The sequence below is a fragment of the Prunus mume genome, linkage group LG3 (genome assembly GCF_029339155.1).
Source record: "Prunus mume cultivar Tortuosa linkage group LG3, ASM2933915v1, whole genome shotgun sequence".
NCBI classification, from domain to species: domain Eukaryota; kingdom Viridiplantae; phylum Streptophyta; class Magnoliopsida; order Rosales; family Rosaceae; genus Prunus; species Prunus mume.
In genome coordinates this window covers 4,273,662-4,294,230 of record NC_142700.1, presented here as the reverse complement: position 1 = coordinate 4,294,230, position 20,569 = coordinate 4,273,662, and the positions used below count along the sequence as shown (strand labels likewise).

The 20,569-nt window shown below is 35.8% G+C and overlaps 3 protein-coding genes across 4 annotated transcripts; 1 reads left to right on the top strand and 2 right to left on the bottom strand.

Moving 5' to 3' along the window:
* Positions 1–610: 610 nt before the first annotated feature.
* On the bottom strand, positions 611–8,161 carry LOC103324910 (putative LRR receptor-like serine/threonine-protein kinase RFK1). 2 transcript variants are annotated; one of them, XM_008227022.3, is made up of 24 exons: positions 7,682–8,161; positions 7,096–7,270; positions 6,873–6,944; positions 6,711–6,779; positions 6,566–6,637; positions 6,269–6,340; positions 6,121–6,192; positions 5,964–6,035; positions 5,781–5,852; positions 5,609–5,680; positions 5,188–5,259; positions 4,980–5,048; positions 4,720–4,785; positions 4,464–4,520; positions 4,325–4,372; positions 4,158–4,201; positions 3,336–3,727; positions 3,058–3,256; positions 2,620–2,766; positions 2,373–2,482; positions 2,055–2,265; positions 1,498–1,735; positions 1,250–1,397; positions 611–1,109 (listed from the first exon to the last, which is right to left on the bottom strand). In XM_008227022.3, exons 1-24 carry the CDS (start codon positions 7,776–7,778, stop codon positions 753–755), a joined length of 3,003 nt encoding a protein of 1,000 aa, XP_008225244.2. In that variant the 5' UTR covers positions 7,779–8,161; the 3' UTR covers positions 611–752. The 2 variants fall into 2 exon arrangements, with proteins under 2 accessions (XP_008225244.2, XP_088904126.1); XM_089048000.1 differs by lacking the exon at positions 5,609–5,680 and having other exon boundaries at positions 7,682–8,160.
* A 613-nt stretch (positions 8,162–8,774) lies between these two features.
* LOC103324909 (Putative adipose-regulatory protein (Seipin)) lies at positions 8,775–11,446 on the top strand. Its single transcript, XM_008227021.2, has 2 exons — positions 8,775–9,898; positions 10,771–11,446. The coding sequence occupies exons 1-2, from the start codon at positions 8,840–8,842 to the stop codon at positions 11,254–11,256; spliced, it is 1,545 nt and encodes a 514-aa protein (XP_008225243.2). The 5' UTR covers positions 8,775–8,839; the 3' UTR covers positions 11,257–11,446.
* Positions 11,447–12,665: 1,219 nt separating this feature from the next.
* On the bottom strand, positions 12,666–14,898 carry NIP1;2 (NOD26-like intrinsic protein 1;2). Its single transcript, XM_008227020.3, has 5 exons — positions 14,622–14,898; positions 14,142–14,366; positions 13,674–13,871; positions 13,319–13,380; positions 12,666–13,114 (listed from the first exon to the last, which is right to left on the bottom strand). The coding sequence occupies exons 1-5, from the start codon at positions 14,769–14,771 to the stop codon at positions 12,904–12,906; spliced, it is 846 nt and encodes a 281-aa protein (XP_008225242.2). The 5' UTR covers positions 14,772–14,898; the 3' UTR covers positions 12,666–12,903.
* Positions 14,899–20,569: the final 5,671 nt, after the last annotated feature.

The following is a 20,569-nucleotide window of genomic DNA, read 5'->3' as shown; positions in this document are numbered from 1 at the left end:
CTAACAAATAATATAGATGTTAATGGATCCGTAGCTTAATAATAAGAGTATTTGTATGCATATAATTGGTCTCATGTGTAAATCTTCGTTACACCTCTCCCTTTCCCGTTCCAAACTTTGACAATAAAAATGTCAAATATTCATTTGCCTTATGAGTATAGAGAGACAGAGAGTGATTTATGATTAATGAAGTATATTTTGGGCACATGTGGAGATCTATGCTCTCATTGTAAACAAGCTACTAGCTGGTCCAATAAGCTCTTGTTCCTGCAAAACCACAATTATATTTTGCTGATGAAATATTCTCAAGCATTCTAACATTAGTTGTATTCTTATATTTATATTTCTTTTAATAATACATGTAATTTTTTTTTTTTCCTCTTTCCTTGCTTTCGTTTCGTACATATTTTGACTTTCAATTCAATTGGTACTGTCACACACACCAAAGTTCGTTGAAACTTGAAAGGATGATGACCTAGTTTTTCCAGGCTTTAGGCTAAAGCCCACAACGTTCTTCTGATAGGCCTCTCTCTCTCTCTCTCTCTCTCTCTCTCTCTCTCACACACTCTTTTGGGTACAAATAGGAGCCCGAGGACCAACCAAGATGCAATTTTCTGGCAGCAAAAGCTGGGCATGCATTTTTTTAAAGAACTTTTCAACAATTTATATGATAAAATATAGCCAAATAAACTCATGATCAAGCTATTTTATACACAAAAACTACAACTTACACGTATCAAGCTAAAGTTGATTTAATTCAAATTGTGGCCAGAGGTAGAGGAAGAGCAAAATGTAATATTAGTTGTCACATTCTGGGATTGGCTTCCGCCTAAACTCTGTTTTTGACTTTGGTCATGGACATCTCTCATGGCCTTGAACATCAAATCTTGGGTATACGTACTTGCCTCTGGGACCACGACGTCTGGGACTGGTGTTCGTCCTTCAAGCATGCTCACCACCTCGGACATTGTAGGCCTAAGTGATGGAGACGCATTTGTGCACAACAGACCAACTTTAACCATTACTTCTGCTTCTTGACCATTCACTTCATACCCTAACTTTTCATCAACCAGCTCCTTCAAGTTTCCAGTTTGTTGCAAATGACAGGCCTGCAACAGAAGTTTCACTTTATAAACAAGTTTTAATATATAACCAACACAAACTACTTGTCAGAAAAAAAACAAAAACAAGAACAAAAACAGCAATGTTTATCCAATGGCTTGAGTGATGATTGGAAGCTATATATTACCCAGTCTAGGAGACAGACACAACTGTCACTTGGGGCATAACTGTTCTTCTTCCCGCTAACGATTTCCAAGACAACAACTCCGAAGCTGTAAACATCTGCCTTATAGGTCAAGCGACCCCATAGTGCATATTCTGGCGCCATATATCCTCTGCAAATTAAGATCCCGGAATTTTGTTATTCCAATTAAAAAGACCCAAATTTACCCAAAGATATGCAAACGTGTAGAACTAAATGTAATGGCAACTGACATGGTTCCAGCAACCCTGGTGCTAATGTGTGTTTTCTCCTCTTCATCAAGCTTAGCCAATCCAAAGTCAGATATTTTAGGGTTCAAATCCCCATCCAGGAGCACGTTGGTAGCTTTTATGTCTCTGTGAACAATCTTGAGTCTTGATTCTTCATGTAGAAAAGCTAGACCTCTTGCTATCCCAGTACAGATGTTAAGCCTCGTAGGCCAGTCCAGTTTAATCCGATGGTTTTCCCGGCCTATATGTCATCAGCCAAAAATGCTTATTACTCTTCTCAAATCAATTTTAATTCTCTTTTGAATAGTCATAGAAAGCATAAGCATGAAAAATAGTAATAATAATGACGTAACTCAAGTACTCAAGAGTATACGGAGAATGTACAAGGAAAAAACTGAAAATCAGATCTAAGAACTTCCCTAACAGAAATGTTAGAATTCATATGGCCAGTAAGCTCTGTCAAATCAAACTTTATATGTCTTGTATATTCAGATCTGCACTTGATCAAATTCTATTGAAGTCATAAAAGTTCAGGTTTGAGCAAATGACAGTAATCGCACCAAATAAGGCGCCTGCAAGACTATTGTTTTCCATGTACTCGTACACCAGCAATAGTTGGTCCCCTTCAATACAGCATCCATGCAGTTTCACTAGATTTGGGTGTTGCACACAAGATATCATGCCCATCTCATTTAAAAATTCACGGTTTCCTTGCCTTGAGTTGGATGAAAGCTGCTTAACTGCTATCAAAGAACCATCAGGTAAGTGACCCTGCATCCCAACCTTAGAATTCAGAATTTAATTTTTCTATGTAGACTTGTCTTGTGAGAAAAGGACTTCCTTTCAGAGTTCTATATGCCAAAGAAAAACAGGCTTACCTTGTAGACAGGACCAAAACCACCTTCTCCAATCTTGTTTGAAGGGTCAAAGTCATCAGTGGCCACTTTTATTTGTTTCAATGTAAACGTCCCTGTCTGCATATCTCGTCCTACAATATCCAAGAAGGATATAAAGTATACCAAATAATTTTTAATTTTAGTTTTCTTGGCAAATAACTTATATACAAATTAATAGATAATCTGCAAATGATCAATTTTAGAATAGGATGTTCAATGTAACATGCACCTTTTTGTCTCCCCCTTTTCCCTCGCAATAATCCTTTCCACCAAAGGATTGCCAGTATGAAGAGTGTTAGGCATGGTGCCCCAACGGCAACACCAGCAACAATATAAATAGTTCGTGCATTTCCACCATTTGTACACGGTTTAAGATCTGGCCAAAAGAATAAACTAAACAAGTTACATTCACTAGAAAAAAGTTTTGAGCAAACAAGAAGATAATGCTTGACTATATAGACATTTGTTTTGCTCAGATAGGAATAATCATGAAATGTGAAGAATTAACATATTCAGGACTCGCTAATAAGGGGCGGCGAGCCCGATATGTTTCTAGATGTTTGAATTACACGAACTTCACATAATCTTTAGACCAAAAAAATCTCAACTCAATCTAAGATAATAGTACTAAAGTGAAAATGTAGGAACGTTGACAAGACTGACTCACCAGAAACCACAGAAATAGCTGATATAAGGGGACCATAATCTCCTCTCTCAGGAGTCCTCGTTGTCCCTTTTCCGGCCCAATAGAATCGGATCTCTAAGACATTACTTGTCACATTGACATTAGGAACTTGTTTAACCAACTTCTTTTGAGCCATACCTGCCTCATCTTCAATATTGAAATCCTTCCACACCAATATTTCCTGTGAAAAAGTTGTCTTATCAAATCTTCGAGTTGCAATTACATAAAAGATGGCATTTTGATTAGTGCTAGCTAAGTACCTGAACATAGATATCAAAAATACGCCTCCCCAGACTACTATATCTTTTGTCATTTGTGAACTTGATCTCCGCAAAATGGAGAGTTATAGTGTAACTCCCATTTTCTAAACAATAGAAGAAATATGTAAGTGAAATTGGAGATATGCGTGCTGTCGTATATAATTCAGAGAGATTCGAAGATGCCAGAGATATAGAGTAACGTGTATTCTGTAAATCGTAGTCATCCATGAAGTCACCAGTGCTGCTAAATCCCCACATACTTCTGTCATTTCTATAATATTTTGCAGTACCACCTTCAACTGCTCCATCTCCTTCATACAAAACCTTTGTGTTATTCTCGTCCTTGAACGTTATGTCACCTCCACCACAATTAACATGCATACATTTTGAATCTATCCAAAATAAAACAAAAACAAAAATTTAATGAGGACAAATATGAGGTAGGCAGTACAACATTAAGCATGATGTAAAAGTCATCTTGTACAATTTTGCTTAGGGTCTTTGGAATTCCACAACAATCCAAAGATGGTGAAAGGAGTGAACGAAATACCTATGCAATGCCCTATCCATTTGCTATACTTCTAGATCGTCACAGTCATTCAATACACCATTTTACGGACATTCATTAAACCTTTTTGTTATTTATTTCAGCTCGCATTCTTCTGTTTGTAATTTACATCTTCACTGCTGTAATCAGTTTTTGATTTAATTGCTGAAGTTATGTGTGCACTTCAATTTTTTAATTGTAAAATAATTCAAATGAAACTCAAATTAGTCAGATAGCACTCCATAATATTCAAACTCTAGAAGATGTATACTTACATTGTGAGCACTTAAAATTCTTCAAGCATGGAAGAATTCCCATTCTGTCACAGAATGAACCAAAGATAAATAAGAAAATTTGGAGCATTGTCCATATATAATTATAAATTTAAAATTAAAAAAAAAATGGAAGAGAGCGAAGAGTAAATCTTAAAGAAGGATCTTACGAGTTGTTCTCCTTCAAAGAGCTCCGGTACAAGTTCAGATTTAGATTCCTGAAAAACAGATGCCGTGAAACAACTATCAGTTTCTTCAAACCACATAATCTGAAAAATAATCTAAAGAGATATTAGATTCTATTCTGACAAGTTTTCTTGACATTCCAGTGGGCCTTTCAACGTGAAGTTATTGTATGACAAATCACTGCAGAAAGCAAAGAAAAAACAACTGTCAGTTTTGAAACATAACAGGAACCTGTCATTTGATAATAAGAAGGGGAAATGTTTAGAAATTAGAATATACAATGGTAGACACACATGACACCGCAGTTAGAATTTAGTAAAGTATAATATATAAAAAGGAATCCAAAGTTAATAGAAAGCATTGCAGATAGGAAACGTACACACTATTTCCATCTCGCAAGATTGACTGTGGCACATTCCCACTTAGCAGGTTGCCAGTCAAAAAGCTGATCAAAGCAATACCAAGTATTAGTATTGTACATCAATTCTATCAAGAAAGATACTGGCTTCATCAGTTTGGTTGCATTTCTATGACATGGTTCTTGGACAACAAGCAAGATTTTAAGATGTAAAAAAAGCTGTTATAGATGAAATTTCACCGAACTGATAGTATAAATTTTTTAAAGAATTTCACACTTACACAAATTTCAGACGCTCAGCTCCTATTGTGGATGAAAGTTCACCCACTAACTTGTTAAAACTGACATCCCTATCACAATTGCACAATAACAATCAATTAATCTCCATCCCAACAGTAGAGTGGGAGACTGCTGCGCATATACATGTCCGTGTGTGTTTGGGGTGATTCAAGCATCCAAAATAAAGTTGATACAACTTTTATTACTTACAACATCGTCAGATTCTTCATGGACCAGATATATGAAGGGATCTCCCCAAAAATGTTGCAGTTCCTCAAAACCCTTGAATTAGTTAAACAAATTAGCATGAAACAGCTCATAGTTACTGCTATTGGAAAGAAAAATAACAGTACATATAAGTTGTAGAGAAAAAGAAATATGCATACATACAATTATGACCTCCTACTCAGTGATGAGCACGCAATTAATGCTCACTAACTGTTGGATCAAAAGCCATCGGCTAATAATCAAATCCCAATAATATGCTTTTGTCAACAATTGGATTTTGTTCTAACAATAGGTAGGAAAACATGATTGTGTGTATGGGTGTGGGATGTTAGTGCGCCCTATGTTCTGTTTATAGATGTACATGAAACACTCAAAGTATTTAATGATGAAGCTCTCAACATACAATCTTACTATGCCTGTCATATTTCTCAGCAAAGGAAATTCCTGAATTGGCCCATTTAAATCACTAATCCTCCTGCACAAATATATACCATGATGTATAAAACTATTAATCAAATACACAGGAAAGATCATTCAAAAGATTACTGAGCAGAATGAGGGTCCAAATTACTCACAACTCATTTAAATTGTACAATTGAGAAATATTTGATGGAATGGGTCCCTCCAGTCCACTTGAATGCATTTCCCTTCAACAAGACAAGTTTTTAGAAGGATTAGTGGAAATAACCCTTTAAAAAGTCTTCAAAAGTCGAAAAGCAATGGAAATAATTTTTTTTACATAAATATAAAGATCTTACAATCTTCTGAGTTGTTTCCAGTTCTGCACCCAATCAGGGAGTGTTCCATTGAAGTTGTTATCATTTATTCGGCTACATTGCATTAGAATTTTGCCAATTAGACACAAAAAACAGTATAAATGTTATAAAAGAGAAACAATATATGAGTAAACCTTACAAATCTGTCAAAGTTCTGATCCCAGAAAACGTCTCTGGTAAGTTTCCAGACAGCTGATTGGAGGAAAGCATCCTACATTTGCAACATGCAGCAAGTAAATATGAACACACGAGGCCAGACATCTGAAAGTGAGGATTTGATGACTTACAAGGTCTGCAAATTGATCAAGTTCCCAAGCTCAATAGGAACAATACCAGAAAATTGGTTTGATTCAAGGCTCCTGATTTATGAAAGAAAAAAGAAAATAAAGTTGATGTATCATCACTAGGATATCAAGGCTCCTGACAGAGTTCTGTTTCCAGCTGAGGTCAGATAGCAGTTAGCAAGGCATGTAACGAGGAAATTAGAGACCCTACTAGTATAGTTTCACAAAGATCACAAGAACTTTAATCGCAATCAGTGTCCAAGTCCTAAAAATTGAGATAAACCAAATCGCAATACGTACAGGTATGTCAGAGTGGTAATGTTTCCTAGCTCCTTTGGAATTTGTCCTGATAAGCGATTGACCAGAACAGAACTGCAGAGAAGTCACTAATGAATATACATAGCTACTAAATTAAAACTTCATTACATAAATTCAAAAGGCTCACATATAAGTTAGTTTCGTTGAAGCCCATTCCGGTGGTATTGTACCACTGAGATAGTTGTAAGCAAAATCACTACAAGGAAAGAAAGGCTACTTTAATTAATAAATAAAGATATGTACCATCCAAATCTTGAGCATAATGTAAATCAAATATGATAGTTCTTACATTTCTCTGAGGTAAGGAAGCTTGACCAGTTGAAGTGGAAGCAAACCAGGTAAACTATAACCCTTGAGCACTCTGTAAAACGTTAAACAAATAATCAAAGATTAAGCAGAGAGAAACTAATAGCAAATAGCCAAATCATAAACAAACAGAGCTTTGTGACATGGAAGGCATTTTCATAAGCCAAAACGGAACAATTGATATAAAACTGAGTTAAGACTCGTACAGTTTCACGACATGACAAACAGTGTTGTTCTCAAAGTAGCATTCACAATCAGTGTTGCTCTGGGCTCCCCTTGGTGGCTTCTCCGTTAGACCCACCATTTCAATTCGGCAAGCATCATTGTTAAACCTCCAATATTTTGCGCCCATTGTGGTAGTAATTTGTTGGAGGGCATCAACTAAAAGGCATCCATTTTCAAACCATATAAGCATCATATAGAAAATCAAAGTAAAATGAGATGAGCGTATAAAACACAAATGGCAAGGCCGCGAGAATACCAAATGATCTAGAGCAGATAAGTCAGTGAGTTGTGTTATGAGTGGTTTTCAGGGCAAAAGTTGAACTAAACTTAGCTCATTGAATGACTCTAAAATGCAAAAGACCACACTTTTCAGTTTGGTTGCCAAGAAATATAGAAAATTGATAAAAGAAAACTACCCATTCTTATTATGAAATGAAAAGATCAGGCCAACTAATCCAATCAACTTTTATGAGTCCTTGTATGTACCAAGATAAAATACTTTCTTTCTTTTTAACATTTTCTCATAAACAACCAGGGATTGCCAACAGTAGAAAGATAAGCACTCACCTTCCTCTTGGGGCAACTTAGATTCAGCAAGTTCCAGCAGTGTGACGCAACTAAATGCAGTAATGAAGCAAACAAAGACATTACCAACCAGCATCATCAACAATTAGGAAATGGTAGTAATTGGGTTTCTGCAATAGCAACTAATGCATGCAATCGGCCCAACCAGATGTGAAAAAAGGAAGCTCGTGCAATGATGCAAGTTGGGTAAGAAACACAATTTGATGCAAGGAGTAAAAGCAATCTTTGAAAGTTATGAGGATCCGAGGAGGGATGTGGGTTTTGTGAGACAAGTAGAACTATCTGATGCTGCTCTTGAAACTTTGCACTGATTGATTGTTGTCATCTTAGGAGAGGACTAACTAGAGTTCAATGTTGTAATTGGACATGTGTTAGACTCGATAATATTCATAACAATCAAGATATAAACGAATGAATATATGAAAAGAGAAGAAAAAAGAAAGATGAACTTGTATTGAGCCACACATTTGTCAACAATATCAGAATATTCCGAATAAAAATATCTGTTTTAAAGTTGCTTTTTTGCTTTTTTTATTTACGCATGCTTTTAGCCTAATAATCTTCACCTTTTCCTTTTTAAAGGGGCTACTACTGTAGTTTTGCCCAGGCAGATGAAGATTAAGCAGTTTTAGGATTCTTCTGAAACTCTTGCAGTAGTCTACAATTAATATCATTTGATTTCCCATTCCGAATCCGAATTTTTATAAACTAAGCAGATCCTTAAAGAGTAAAACGTAAATGAGCAAAGATACGGTCTTTCCAATTGTCCATTAAAATTAAATTGTTGCGATGAATTTAATCACATGTCAAATTAGCATTTCGTTGATCTTTTTGTGGACTTTATATCGGATTTTAGTAATTTCATCAAGCAGACATGCATGAACCAGAGGACTTGACCCATTGAGCATCGAGCTTAGGGTTCTTCAATTAGCCTACTTTAATATGACATGTGGGCTGTGCCCATTACAGACAAGTAGATAAACCAAAAAAAAGGTCAGAACTTGACGAAATTAAAAATAAATAAAAAAATCTGTACCTCAAAAAATAAATTTAAAGGATCAACACGCACCGTTTTATTCGTATGTGTAAATGATTAGCTGAAACCGATAGCCGCAACTCCAGCCCCACGCAACATCGCCAATGGAAGTTACAGAACCTCCCACCTCAAACAATGAAGAAGACGACGACATTTTCTACGACGCCCTCGACGACTTCCCCTCCACCACCGATCAATCAGATCAGTTCACGTCACCCTCCACACTATCTTTCCCAGACTCCACACCTTCTCAGGCCACCAGCCTCCGCCGCCGATCATCTCGCCGAGCAATCTCCGGCGACGAGTCGAAGACTTCCACTTTAGAATCCACTCTCAGCTCCGAAATTGACTCGATCAACGACACGAGGCTGAGTATCAGAGCCAGAAAATTTAAGCTTCGCCGGGATTTGAAGGAGCCCGAGTCGACTCGGGACGGAGTCAGCTCAGTGCAAGTTCCGAGTGACCAGAACAACGAGGGTTCGACTGTAACTACTGCCGGGAATGACGACCCAGTTGGTGAATCGGCCGACTCGGCCGCACAACTCGGTGACTCTTCGTTTAACCTTCTTGTGTTTTTGGCCGGGATGATAATCAAGGCAATTGGGCTCCAAATTAACTTATTCATTAGCATCTTTACATTTCCCATATGGATTTTGCACCATTCTTACATGCTTGTCATCGACCCCTTCCAAATTGTGCGTCGAGGCCGAGTGTATTTGACCACAGAGGTGTTAAATTTATGGAAATTGGCTGGTGGGTATGTGAGTCCTCAGGTTTTCCAGTGGTTGAAGGACAACAACTCGGTCTGGAAGGTGGCATTGCGATGTGGGTGGGGTTTGTTTTGGTCTTGCTATGTTTGTTTCGTTTTGTGTGGTCTTTTGGTCACGTCGCTTGTGTTTAGTGGAGTTTTGATGAGGAGCATCGTGGCCGAGCCAATGCATATGAAGGATATGTTGAACTTTGATTACACTAAGCACAGTCCGGTGGCCTATGTACCGGTAATGTCGTGTGCCGGTGCCAGTTGTGGTGCGGATTGTAAAGAAAAGGTTCAAGCTGGGGAGAGTTTCGGGTTTCGAGCTATACCTCGTGGTCACAAAGTGGCGGTCACTGTTTCATTCGTATTGCCTGAATCAGAGTACAACAGGAATCTTGGGGTCTTTCAGGTACTTGATTTACTAAATGTGAATTTCTATTTCTTGTTTCAGACTAATATCACGAGTCTTGTCGTTTGGTTAATACATAATAAATTTGGTTTTTTCAAGTTTGCTGTTTTATGATAGACTTTAGTTTGTCCTACAATTATTGCATAAACAATAATCGGACCGATTGCTATTGTAAAAGGATGAACATAATACTGGTATATGGATCTTAGGTTCGGGATGGACCTAATTTGTATGTGATAGTTGTCACTTAATTTTAGAAGGCATAGGCACCTCAGAAAACTGTGTGATATGAACAGTAATTAGTAAATCTTTCAGTTGGATCTAAAGCATGGATTTTTCTAAAGAAATCTGGTGATGCTGCCCTCATGTTTGGAGATCTAGTTCTCAGTTAAATGTTTCCTGGTATCAGGGGAAGTAAGGAAGTTGAGTTGTTGACACAATGGGAAAGAAAAGAGCTAGTGTATTTATTTCCAAGTTCAGTGAACCTTGTTTACATCCAATTTTCAATTCATCAAGAAGAGCGTCCAAATTAAATATCTTTTTTACGCTGAATTTAGTAGGACTATGATGAAGTTGCAATACAAGTACATGATAAAATACTGCAGATAACTTCATATTGTGATATTTGCAACTGGATGGTGTGATCTCAAGCCACTTTTCACATTGTGCAATGTAATTGAAACCCGAAAGAGGGGAAATGCTATTTCCTTCAAGCTTATCCTTCTTTTTCCTTCTCATTTTTGTTGTCTATTTCTTTGTGTACTTATTGCAATGGATTCTAAAGTAGTTACTAGGTTTTGCTATCATGATTCTTTGTTTCCATTTTCATATTGATGAGTGTTTATTTGACCAAGTTCATTTTGTTTATGCAGGTCAGGGTACAGTTCCTGTCTGTCGATGGTAAAACCCTTGCCAGTTCAAGCCATCCATGCATGTTACAATTCAAAAGCGAGCCTATCCGCCTTCTATTGACTTTCCTTAAGGTTGTTCCTCTTGTTGCCGGCTATGTTTCGGAATCCCAAACTCTGAATCTGAAGTTCAGAGGGTTTATCCAAGGTGAAGTTCCTACTGCCTGCTTAAAGCTGACAATTGAACAACGTGCTGAATATCAGCCTGGTGCCGGTATTCCCCAAATATATGATGCATCGGTGACCCTTGAGTCAGAACTTCCGCTATTTAAAAGGTTTATATGGAATTGGAAGAAATCTATATTTGTATGGATGAGCATGATGTTGTTTATGATGGAGATGCTCGTTACTCTAATCTGCTGCAGACCATTAATTATTCCAAGAGCAAGACCAAGGGTTGGTTCTGTTAGCAGCAGTGCCACTCAAAGCAGCCTCCCAGTACGAAATTAGTAGGGAAAATGCCGGTAACTATGGAAGTAAGGAAACCTTTTATATATTTTGTCACTATTTAACCTATTCAATTCTATAGTCTCTAACTTAAATTTTTCCACCCATTTTTTTATAACCACGTTGTAAATAATGTTTTTCGCATGTTGGAACGCTTCTTTCCTTATAAATGTTGGAGGAGCAGTGTTTTTTTAACACTTGTATACTATATTTACTAATTTAGCCATTGGCGTTTTAGCTGTTGTACAAGTGAATTATGTTGCCCTTCAGTTCACTCATTTAGCAAGCTTATGAAATGGTTTTAAATTGGTTGGGAATTTAGGAAATTTTCTGTAGGACACTAGACATAACCAGTGGAAACCGATAGATTGATAGCTCTGTTCTTGGAAACTCTTCAGATTATGACAGTAAAGGTGATAACAATCAAACACTGCATCAGAACATGCTTTCATTTTGCTGCTTCAGGTCACTCTACTGTTGTCTCGCCAAACAATGGAAAGTGAGAGGCGTTCTATGTACTGGGCAAATGTCTTAACCACTTGAGCAATGCGCTTCTTGCGCCAAAAACAACCGTTTGGTCTTTCATTATTCAGATTTCAATCAACAAAAACCATGGTATGGTTGCAAGGGTGCTTTACATGGACTTGGTTCTCTCTCTCTCTCTCTCTCTCTCTCTCTCTCTCTCTCTCATGTGCTGGGGCTATTTCTGACTGGTAATTCCCCAACGGCATTCACAGAATGCAGTCGAAGGCTTTAAATGATCCTCTTAAAAGTTAGAGGGAAGTAGATAAAACATTGGATAAGATGTTGAAAATCATGAAATGAATGAATGAAATAAAATAACATAGAGCATAAGAAACATGAATTGTTCCAACTACGTCGGGACAAGCATTATACAAATCCAAATCACACAGCTCATGCTGGTCAGCGATGAGGCACATGAGTGCTGACTGTTCTAGCTTTTCTGCTTTGATTTTGATTTTTATTTGCTTTCATGTTTATTTATTTATTGACTTCTAATAAAGATTTTGACTCATTTCTAATAAAAATGTTTCTAAAATAGACTTATGATGAGAATATCTGTTTCCTACCAAAAACAGTCGAAACGTTCATGCCATTTGAACAGGATTCATGTGATTCCGTACCCACAAAACTTTTACAAATCTTGACCAAAAAAGAAAGAAAATACTTTAATCTTGTCCTTATCGACTAAAAACGCATTCCTTGAATCTCTTGTCTTCCTCTTCCTTGCTCCACGTGTTTCCAGTGACTTACTTTATTTAGAAGAATTCAATTCTTGCATGTTGTAAAAAAATTGTATTTGCTTTCGGAGGAGAAATTATAAAATACTACGATAATAAGAACATGTGTTTCGAAGACATAAAACATACTTTGATTTCTTAACCCGTGTGTCGGACAATGGATATTTGATATATAAGAAGATAGCACATTTATACGGTAACATACAAACATGGGAATTCAAATTTCCATTCTTTTCTATAAAAAAACAAAATACAAAAGAGCAATTTAAAGGTGCTTAAACCATAAAAATGATCTTGATTTGTTTCTCTTTTCTTTTTTGTGCATAATTAACTAGTTAATATAACCCTTTTTTTGCCTCTCTAATTTCTTCATCAACAATTAGAGCCGTTACTTGCTTCCCACGGCTTTTAAGAAAGAGCTACTCTTGGTGATCTCGCGCAGAGGCTTGTCTGTGAACCTGATAACATTATAGACCAAAGCACCACACACAGCCCCAAGAGTTGGTGCAAAAATGTAAACCCACAGGTGCGTATATTGGGTTGAAACAATTGCAGGTCCTATGCTTCTTGCTGGGTTCATTGATGCTCCTGAGATTGGCCTGCAGAATTATATATCACCGCAAATCATTAAGACACAGATCTTAATTTTTAATTGACACACAAAGATTAATGCAAAGTGCTTAATTTGACTTTGTTGATAACTTCCAAATGGGAAACCATATGTCACGCTGCTTAATAGGCAAAGAATATACTTAATCAAAGAGTATATGTGTGTTTAGAGGATATTATTAATAAGTTATTACCCTGCAAACATCACGTTAAGAAGAACCGTAGCGCCAACCGCAAGCCCGGCAAGCTCTCCAATCTGCAACAAACAAAAGAAGAAAGATAAGATCGCCATCAGATCCTCATGTCACAGTCTCTGTAATAGTTTAACATGAATAATATTATATGATGCAGACTTTTTGGAATATACTAAGGGTAATTAAATGATATAATTATATTCCCAAATCCAATTATATTAGTCTAACAAGTTAAGCAAGTTATTAGACACCAACCCTTGTTGGTAATCAACCATATTGGTTAAGTATTTTAATTGGGAAATTTGGACCAATGTTGTCAAATGCTGAGGTACAAAGAGGGAGAAGAAGTAATCACCGCTCTGTTATCTGTGGCAACACCAGAAATAACAAACATGAGGTAAAATGTGATAACGAACTCAATCGCAAATGACTGCCAGGGATTTCCAGTAGGAAGTGTTCCAGCAAAATGGTTCTGGTGCCCCTGGAATATTAGTCTAAGGGTACCACTTGCAAGTGTTGATCCAAGGACTTGAGCTGCTATGTAAGCCGGTACCTATAAAATCGAAACAGAATAGATTGAATTGGGAAGAGAAATGTGATGATATAGCATCCATCTATGAGTTTAATTTGACAATAAATTGATTGAAACAAATCTGATTGGTGTTTTGAGTTGAAGACATGATGTCTTTGCTTAGAAATAACCTTGTTCAGGAAGAAACACAATTTTTTATATGGAGAACAACCAAACATCGGGAAAAAGATTTGTTTAGTTTACCAATTTCAAAAGAAAAGAAAAAATCATGGGTTGGTTTGGTTAGCTCACCTGTTTCCATGGAAACCTCTTGGTAATGGCAAAAGCAATGGTGACAGCAGGATTAAAATGGGCACCGGAGATGTGACCAACGGAGTAAACCATGACCATCACAACCAGTCCCCATACAATTGAAATTCCTGGAGCCGACACCGTCTTATCTGTGCTCAAATTCACCACCACAGCCCCACAGCCTGCAAATACCACGAAGTATGTACCCAACACCTCAGCAATCACCTGTCCCACAAAAGATTTCCACTTTATTATTCAACATTTCCTTTGAGTTTAATTTGTTGCCTCAACAATTTCTAAGCTTTTTTTTTGTGTTTTTTTTTTTTTTGCATTTGAGTTTAATATGACACAGAACTTGGAAAGATTAATTGGTGGTGAGGATAAGCATCAAAGCATTCAAATGGTTTTGAAACTGAAACACAACATTTGCAATTGAGTTTGAGCCAAAAAGTAACTGAAACAAAAATAATTTAAAGTCACCTTCTGCATGAAAGGCACAGAGAGACCAAAACGGCTTGATTCTTGGTTGGTTTTGGTGGAAGATTGGGAAAGTCCGTGACTGTTGCCATCACCATCTTCAACATTAAAAACATGGGTTCCATTACCATTAGCTCCTGAAGTCTCAGCCATGGATTAAACTTAAAGCACAAAGACTAGCTGAGAGAGAAGAAGGAGATAGAAGAAGGAGAGAGCAAAGGTGACCCGAAAAGGAGAGATTGTTTCTGCTTTCTCTTCCAACCTTGGAGTGAGGAAAAAACCCTGCCAGGACAACTCAATTTATGGTATCCACAAAAGTCCAGGAAGAGAGAGAGAGAGAGAGAGAGAGAGAGAGAGAGAGAGATGTTGACTAAGATGAAAAGGATAGGGCTTTATGCTCTTGTTGGTTTCTTGTTTTCTTTTCTTTTTTCTTTCTTTGCTTTAGATGACAATTTTCATAGTAGATATCGTTGAAAATGTCGCATGTATAGCTTGTGAAATGGCAAAAGGGCATTGAAAGCTGCCTCATCTACCCACCGGAAATACAGAGTGGACATGAATGGCTTTTCATAACTTCCCTAAAGCGCTTTTAATTCGCTACCTTATAGAGCTCCCACATTATTTGCCAAGTCTTTGAAACATGGAGTTGGTTTTGCAAGACTTTAGCAACCAAAGGCCATGTAGGGACTTCATCTAGAAATAAATCATGTCAGGGAGGATTTTTGCTCACCATTTTAACTCAATGTACATATATTCACCATTCGTCTCAACACTTAACAAGTGTCTATATTACATAAATCAAAGTAAAAAGTTAACTATAGTTATGTCTATAGACTATAGATATGTGTCAAGTATTAAGAATAGCGGTGAGCATGACCTTGAGTTAGAGTAGGAGCAAAAATATTTCCAATCATGCCGGTCTCAGTTGGCAACCATTCAAAAATAGAAAATGTCCATGTCAATTTGGTTGTTCAGAATATTTTCCCACTTATGGTTAATAGGTTGGATAAGATTCAACAAAATTTATTTTCCCTTTTTAACATGATCATGCATCCGCTTTAGGAATTAATCCAAGAATAATCACCTGAGGATAAGGATTCATTTCTCGAAGTAAACAAATTCATATGAACAGCTTACAACGGGAAATAGCTTCTTAAAATACGTGTGAAGTTATGATTTGACCGTTTTTTCGTTTGGTATTCATCAATTATTTTACATAAGAATTTTGAACTTAAATTACTTCAACAAAATTCTCAAAAAGATTAATGAAAATACCTTAATTAATAACTAAATTAAATCACGAGGACTATGCTTCCTTTTATTCCTAAGCAGTGCAACTAAACCTTAAAATATGTTAAACAACAAAAAGACAAATGCAAACCATAATTCATTCGGCTTGGAACAGAGCAAGACAGAAGTATATTTTCCAAATTAACAAGAAATACTTCTTGTTTTTTTCCAAATAAAAAACATAAATATTGATTTGTATATATCAAAGTAATGTGATGTAAACTTTTTCCTAAAGGACTATTCGAAACCGCGACAGATATGCAATAAAAAAATTCATGAGACGGTAAAAGATTCTGATTTGTGATTCCCTCAATTCAATTTTACTTACTAATTTGTCTTCAATTGGTTTTAACACTTTGAACCAGACAAAGGGTCACTTTAAGATGAAAAAGGCCAAAGAGCCATCACATTTCCGGGGTTGTATTCAATTGAGATTTTAATATATTATAATTATATGATTTTAATGTAATAGATTTTAGCATGATTTGTAATTACATGATTTTTCTTATGATTTTAATATATTGTAATTATAAGATTTTACTTATGATTTTAATTCATGTAGGACTTTCTTGTATTCTCCAAAGTAGATTTCACCAAAGTGTGGATTGGATTCGGGTTAGCCATCTTTCATCCATTATTTAAAGGATGCCGAGCCTTTAAAGAAGCAGAAAGTTGAAGTTACACCAATCTTAGCTCAAGTTATCATTACTATTTGTCATGTATGGCTTTCTTCAAATCATCCTGTTTTAGAGCTAAATCCATAAACCATACCGCTATTGATAAGCCTATATTTTATATATATTTTATGTCTCCTTTACTTATTTATTTGTTAATTTCCTTTGATTAAATTGGTTGTTTTAATTGGTTTTGTGAGATTTGTGAAGGAATTGTGGAAATAGGAGAAAGTGTGCTAAAAAGGGCAAGAAGATGAAGATTGGAGATTAATCAAGTCAAATAAGGAGAAATAAAGAAGATCCTATTTAAGAAGGAATCCTACTTTTATAACAATTGTAATTATACCTTAGATAGGATTTCTAGGAGTCTTATAAATAGGAAGTTTAGGTCATTGTTCATAGGACCCATCATCCTCCATCCTCCATCCTCCATCCTCCATCATCCATCATCCATCATCCTACATATTCATATTTATAGCTGAAATATCCAAAGGAGAATACGAAGAAAACTTGCGCAACCTTGGCATTCTACTTGGAGAATTCAATGTCTTCCATGTTTTCATCAACTATCATGATTCTCAATAAGTCCTTCATGAACTAATTTCTTTTACTAGGGCTACGACGTAGCCTAGCAATGAATACTCAAATTCTTTGATATTGTTAATTTTATTTATCTATACATGGTGAGTGCTTGTTACCGTTTTTAATGCTTTCAATTATTTGGTCACTAATTGCATGATTGGAAGAATTAGGTTGAGACCGGAAGGAGATTCCTAATAAAAAGCTTCTTGTAACAAGTACCATAAATTACATAGCCGACTCAGAAGATTAGGTTATGGTTTGTGTAATCTTCATTGTTTTCCACAAATCTTAATGGGTTCTTAGCTATCTAAATCCATAACTATGAATAGAGTGGGTTGATGGTAAGGAATACAACTAATATAACTCGGAAGAGAGTATTGGTGAGGTAAGGGAAAACGATTATCAACATGTTAGGTAACTAGAATTAACAAGCTAGAAGGATTTGGGTGGGATTTTCTAGGTGAAATCGGTGCCCAAGTGTTTTATCATCTTTTACATTATTTCCTTAATCTCAATTTATTTTGCTTGCTTAATTAGATTTTAATCATTATAATTCTCTTTTCGTTTAATTCAAATATAATTAGAAATAAATCACTCTAGTATTTAATAGATTACTTGATCCCTATTGGAACGATACTCTACTTACTACTATATTAATTTGAGTGATATTGTCCACTTGCAATTAATCACATCAGCTATTAAGTTTTGAATAGAGAACTTGGTATGGAACTAAGAATTGACATGGGAAACAAGCTACAAGAAGGAAAAATCTTGAATTAATTGAATTTATAAATATTACAACAGACAAGTTAATTGAATCAATTCAAATAAGAAACTGGACAACTGAAAACAAGTTAAAATGGTCCATCTATGACATGATACTAGTATAGAACACTTGTCACTCAAATTAATTCCACAAATTGACTAAAGAAAGACAAATAAATCAAAGGAAATAAATGAGCTGAAAATCTATTGAGAAAAATGCAGCATATTGCATAATATGAACAACTATTGAAAGCAATGTATATGAAATTGTTGTTTAGATATCTGAAGGCAAGCCATCTGAGTGTCCTTTTTTATCGGGCAAAGAGATTATCCATAAGATGAAAGCGAACAAATAGTATAGACATCAAGCCAAAAGAAAGGCGGGAAACACCTCCTGCAACCAAACAGCCAGGAGAAAAAGAAAACAAGATAGACTAGAGAAAGCAAAGAAAACAAAGACAGCTATCTGAGTCTATCCACTAAATACAGAAGGATCGAATCTAGTTAAACCAAGCTCTTGTAAAGACATGAGTACCTTATTTATCTTCATTTGTTCATCTTCCCCAAAAATAAAAAACGTGAGAATCAGGCATAGGAGGGTGGGATTTTTTTATGGGGTTTGGTATTTATATCACGCACTCAAAAGTCTCACACAATACACAATTTAACGAAATATCTCAAAATCGGTAAGTTTTTTAATACCACCGTACTTTTTCTTATCTTTTAAAAGTCCTAATTGAATACCACAAGACTTGGATTGATTATTTAAAAATCTTAATTGAATACCAATATATTTTTATTGATTACTTAAAAATCTTACTTGGATACCACTGGACTTTTAAGCTTCAAAACAATCTATTAAAATCTCAATTGAATACACATCTTCTTTATAATAGATGTATAAAAATAAGTAAATGACTCACTAGTGTAGTGGTTTGGAGTAATTACTCTCTCAGGCAAGGTTCTAGGGATCGAGTCCTAGCATCCGTGTAGTGTGTGTGAGTTTAATATATTATTACCTCATTCAATAGGAAAAGTCCTATAAAAACAAAAACAAAAAACAAAACAATTATGATCGCAGAACTAGTCAAAACACAACCTTGCTAGAAGTACCTTTTAATTATCCAATTATGATGATGAAGTAATTAATTAGGAAGTTGATTATTTTTGCATTGACCCCATTAGTGACCTGAATCTGATCATGCTGGAGTTTAAGTATCAATAAACTATTCATTAGTGCAGGCTAACATCAACTTCTCTTCAATCTTCCACTAAATTCAAAAGAAGAACCATGAATGATGAAGCAGAGAGAAGTCTGATACCAACCAATAAATTGATCAATGCGCATGCAAGATCTAACCTCCCACTATTCACTATTTCAACACCATTCTTCATCAGTCTCCCTCCATTTAGCCATCTTTTTGTGATAGTTGTTGTTCTGGTATTGTTCATGTAATCTTATTCTGTTCACACAGGATTTCACACTTTACTTTAAGATATGGAAATTAAATTCTTTTGACCAATTCATGGAAAGTGGAAGGTGATAACAGAGTATAATAACAATTCATGGAGACATGCTCTGTTATCTTACTAGAAAGCTTTTCATTGTTTTCAGTGGCAGGCAAAGACCTGACCTGATGAGTAACACTTACTGCATTACTTTATGAAGAAATTTGCTCTTTTCAACTACCAAGATACTATACTCACTGTTTTCAGTGTAGCGTGGTCAAGTCATTGCTTACTTATTGGCGTATCATTTTCAGCCTCATTTTCAGGGTAAGCAAATGTACTTCCAGAAAAGTTTGGCCAATATACAAACGTCTGATCAACTCATTTTTCTGCGTACTTTTTAGTGATGTCATTCTAATGCTTTGCTTTCCTCATATATATATATATATTTTAAATCTTGTGTTTTGGTAATGAGGGGATGCTCACTGATCAACTCTCATTCTAGGAAGAGCCAGCCATCTCCGTTTGGAAGATAGAATGGTTCATCCCGATTTTATTTTATTCCGATCGGACTTATTATGGCTAGGTATCAATAAGCATGCCATAAGTTTTGAGAAATTTTAAGTGTCATCGATTGTATAAAATTACATATATATATATACAGAGAGCTTCCATTGAGGGATCCCTCAAATAAGCTTATTTGAGGGACACCCCTTGTAGGGCCACTATGGATTGTATTTTACTAATCTAAACCATCTATTTTGTAGATACTCATTCAAAGATCATCTCTACAAAAAATCACTTGAATCCGATATCATTTGACCACTCAATTGAGTTATTGAAATTTTAGTACTTTCTTGAAGCACCGTGTTCATTGATTTTGTAAGACACAATTGGATGTCGAAACAATGTCCGATTTGTCTAATTTTTTGTAAGGATGATCTATGAATGAAGACCTAAAAAATAGATGGTTTGGATCACTAGAAAAGAAATTGTAGGGTACCCTAAAGGGCGTCCCTCAAATAAAATTATTTGAGGATCCTCAATAGAAAGGGACTGTATATATATATATCTCTCATCGCGTGACAAAATAAGACATGTGTTTTCTATACAAGCTTTATTTAGTACCAATTGGTATGAAAATGTTTACAAGAGTCCACATGATGCTGCTGGAGGCCTTCTTTATTTCGT

Bases quoted from the DNA above. Each gene is read 5' to 3' on its own strand.
- LOC103324910 (XM_008227022.3), bottom strand. From the start codon at position 7,778: ATGATGCTGGTTGGTAATGTCTTTGTTTGCTTCATTACTGCATTTAGT. The intron at 6,193-6,268 runs GTAAGTCATCAA...TTGCAAATGTAG, and splicing joins TTGATCAATTTGCAGACCTT to GATGCTTTCCTCCAATCAGC. The intron at 4,202-4,324 runs GTAAGATCCTTC...ATTCTGTGACAG, and splicing joins TCTTTGAAGGAGAACAACTC to AATGGGAATTCTTCCATGCT.
- LOC103324909 (XM_008227021.2), top strand. From the start codon at position 8,840: ATGGAAGTTACAGAACCTCCCACCTCAAACAATGAAGAAGACGACGAC. The intron at 9,899-10,770 runs GTACTTGATTTA...TTGTTTATGCAG, and splicing joins GGAATCTTGGGGTCTTTCAG to GTCAGGGTACAGTTCCTGTC.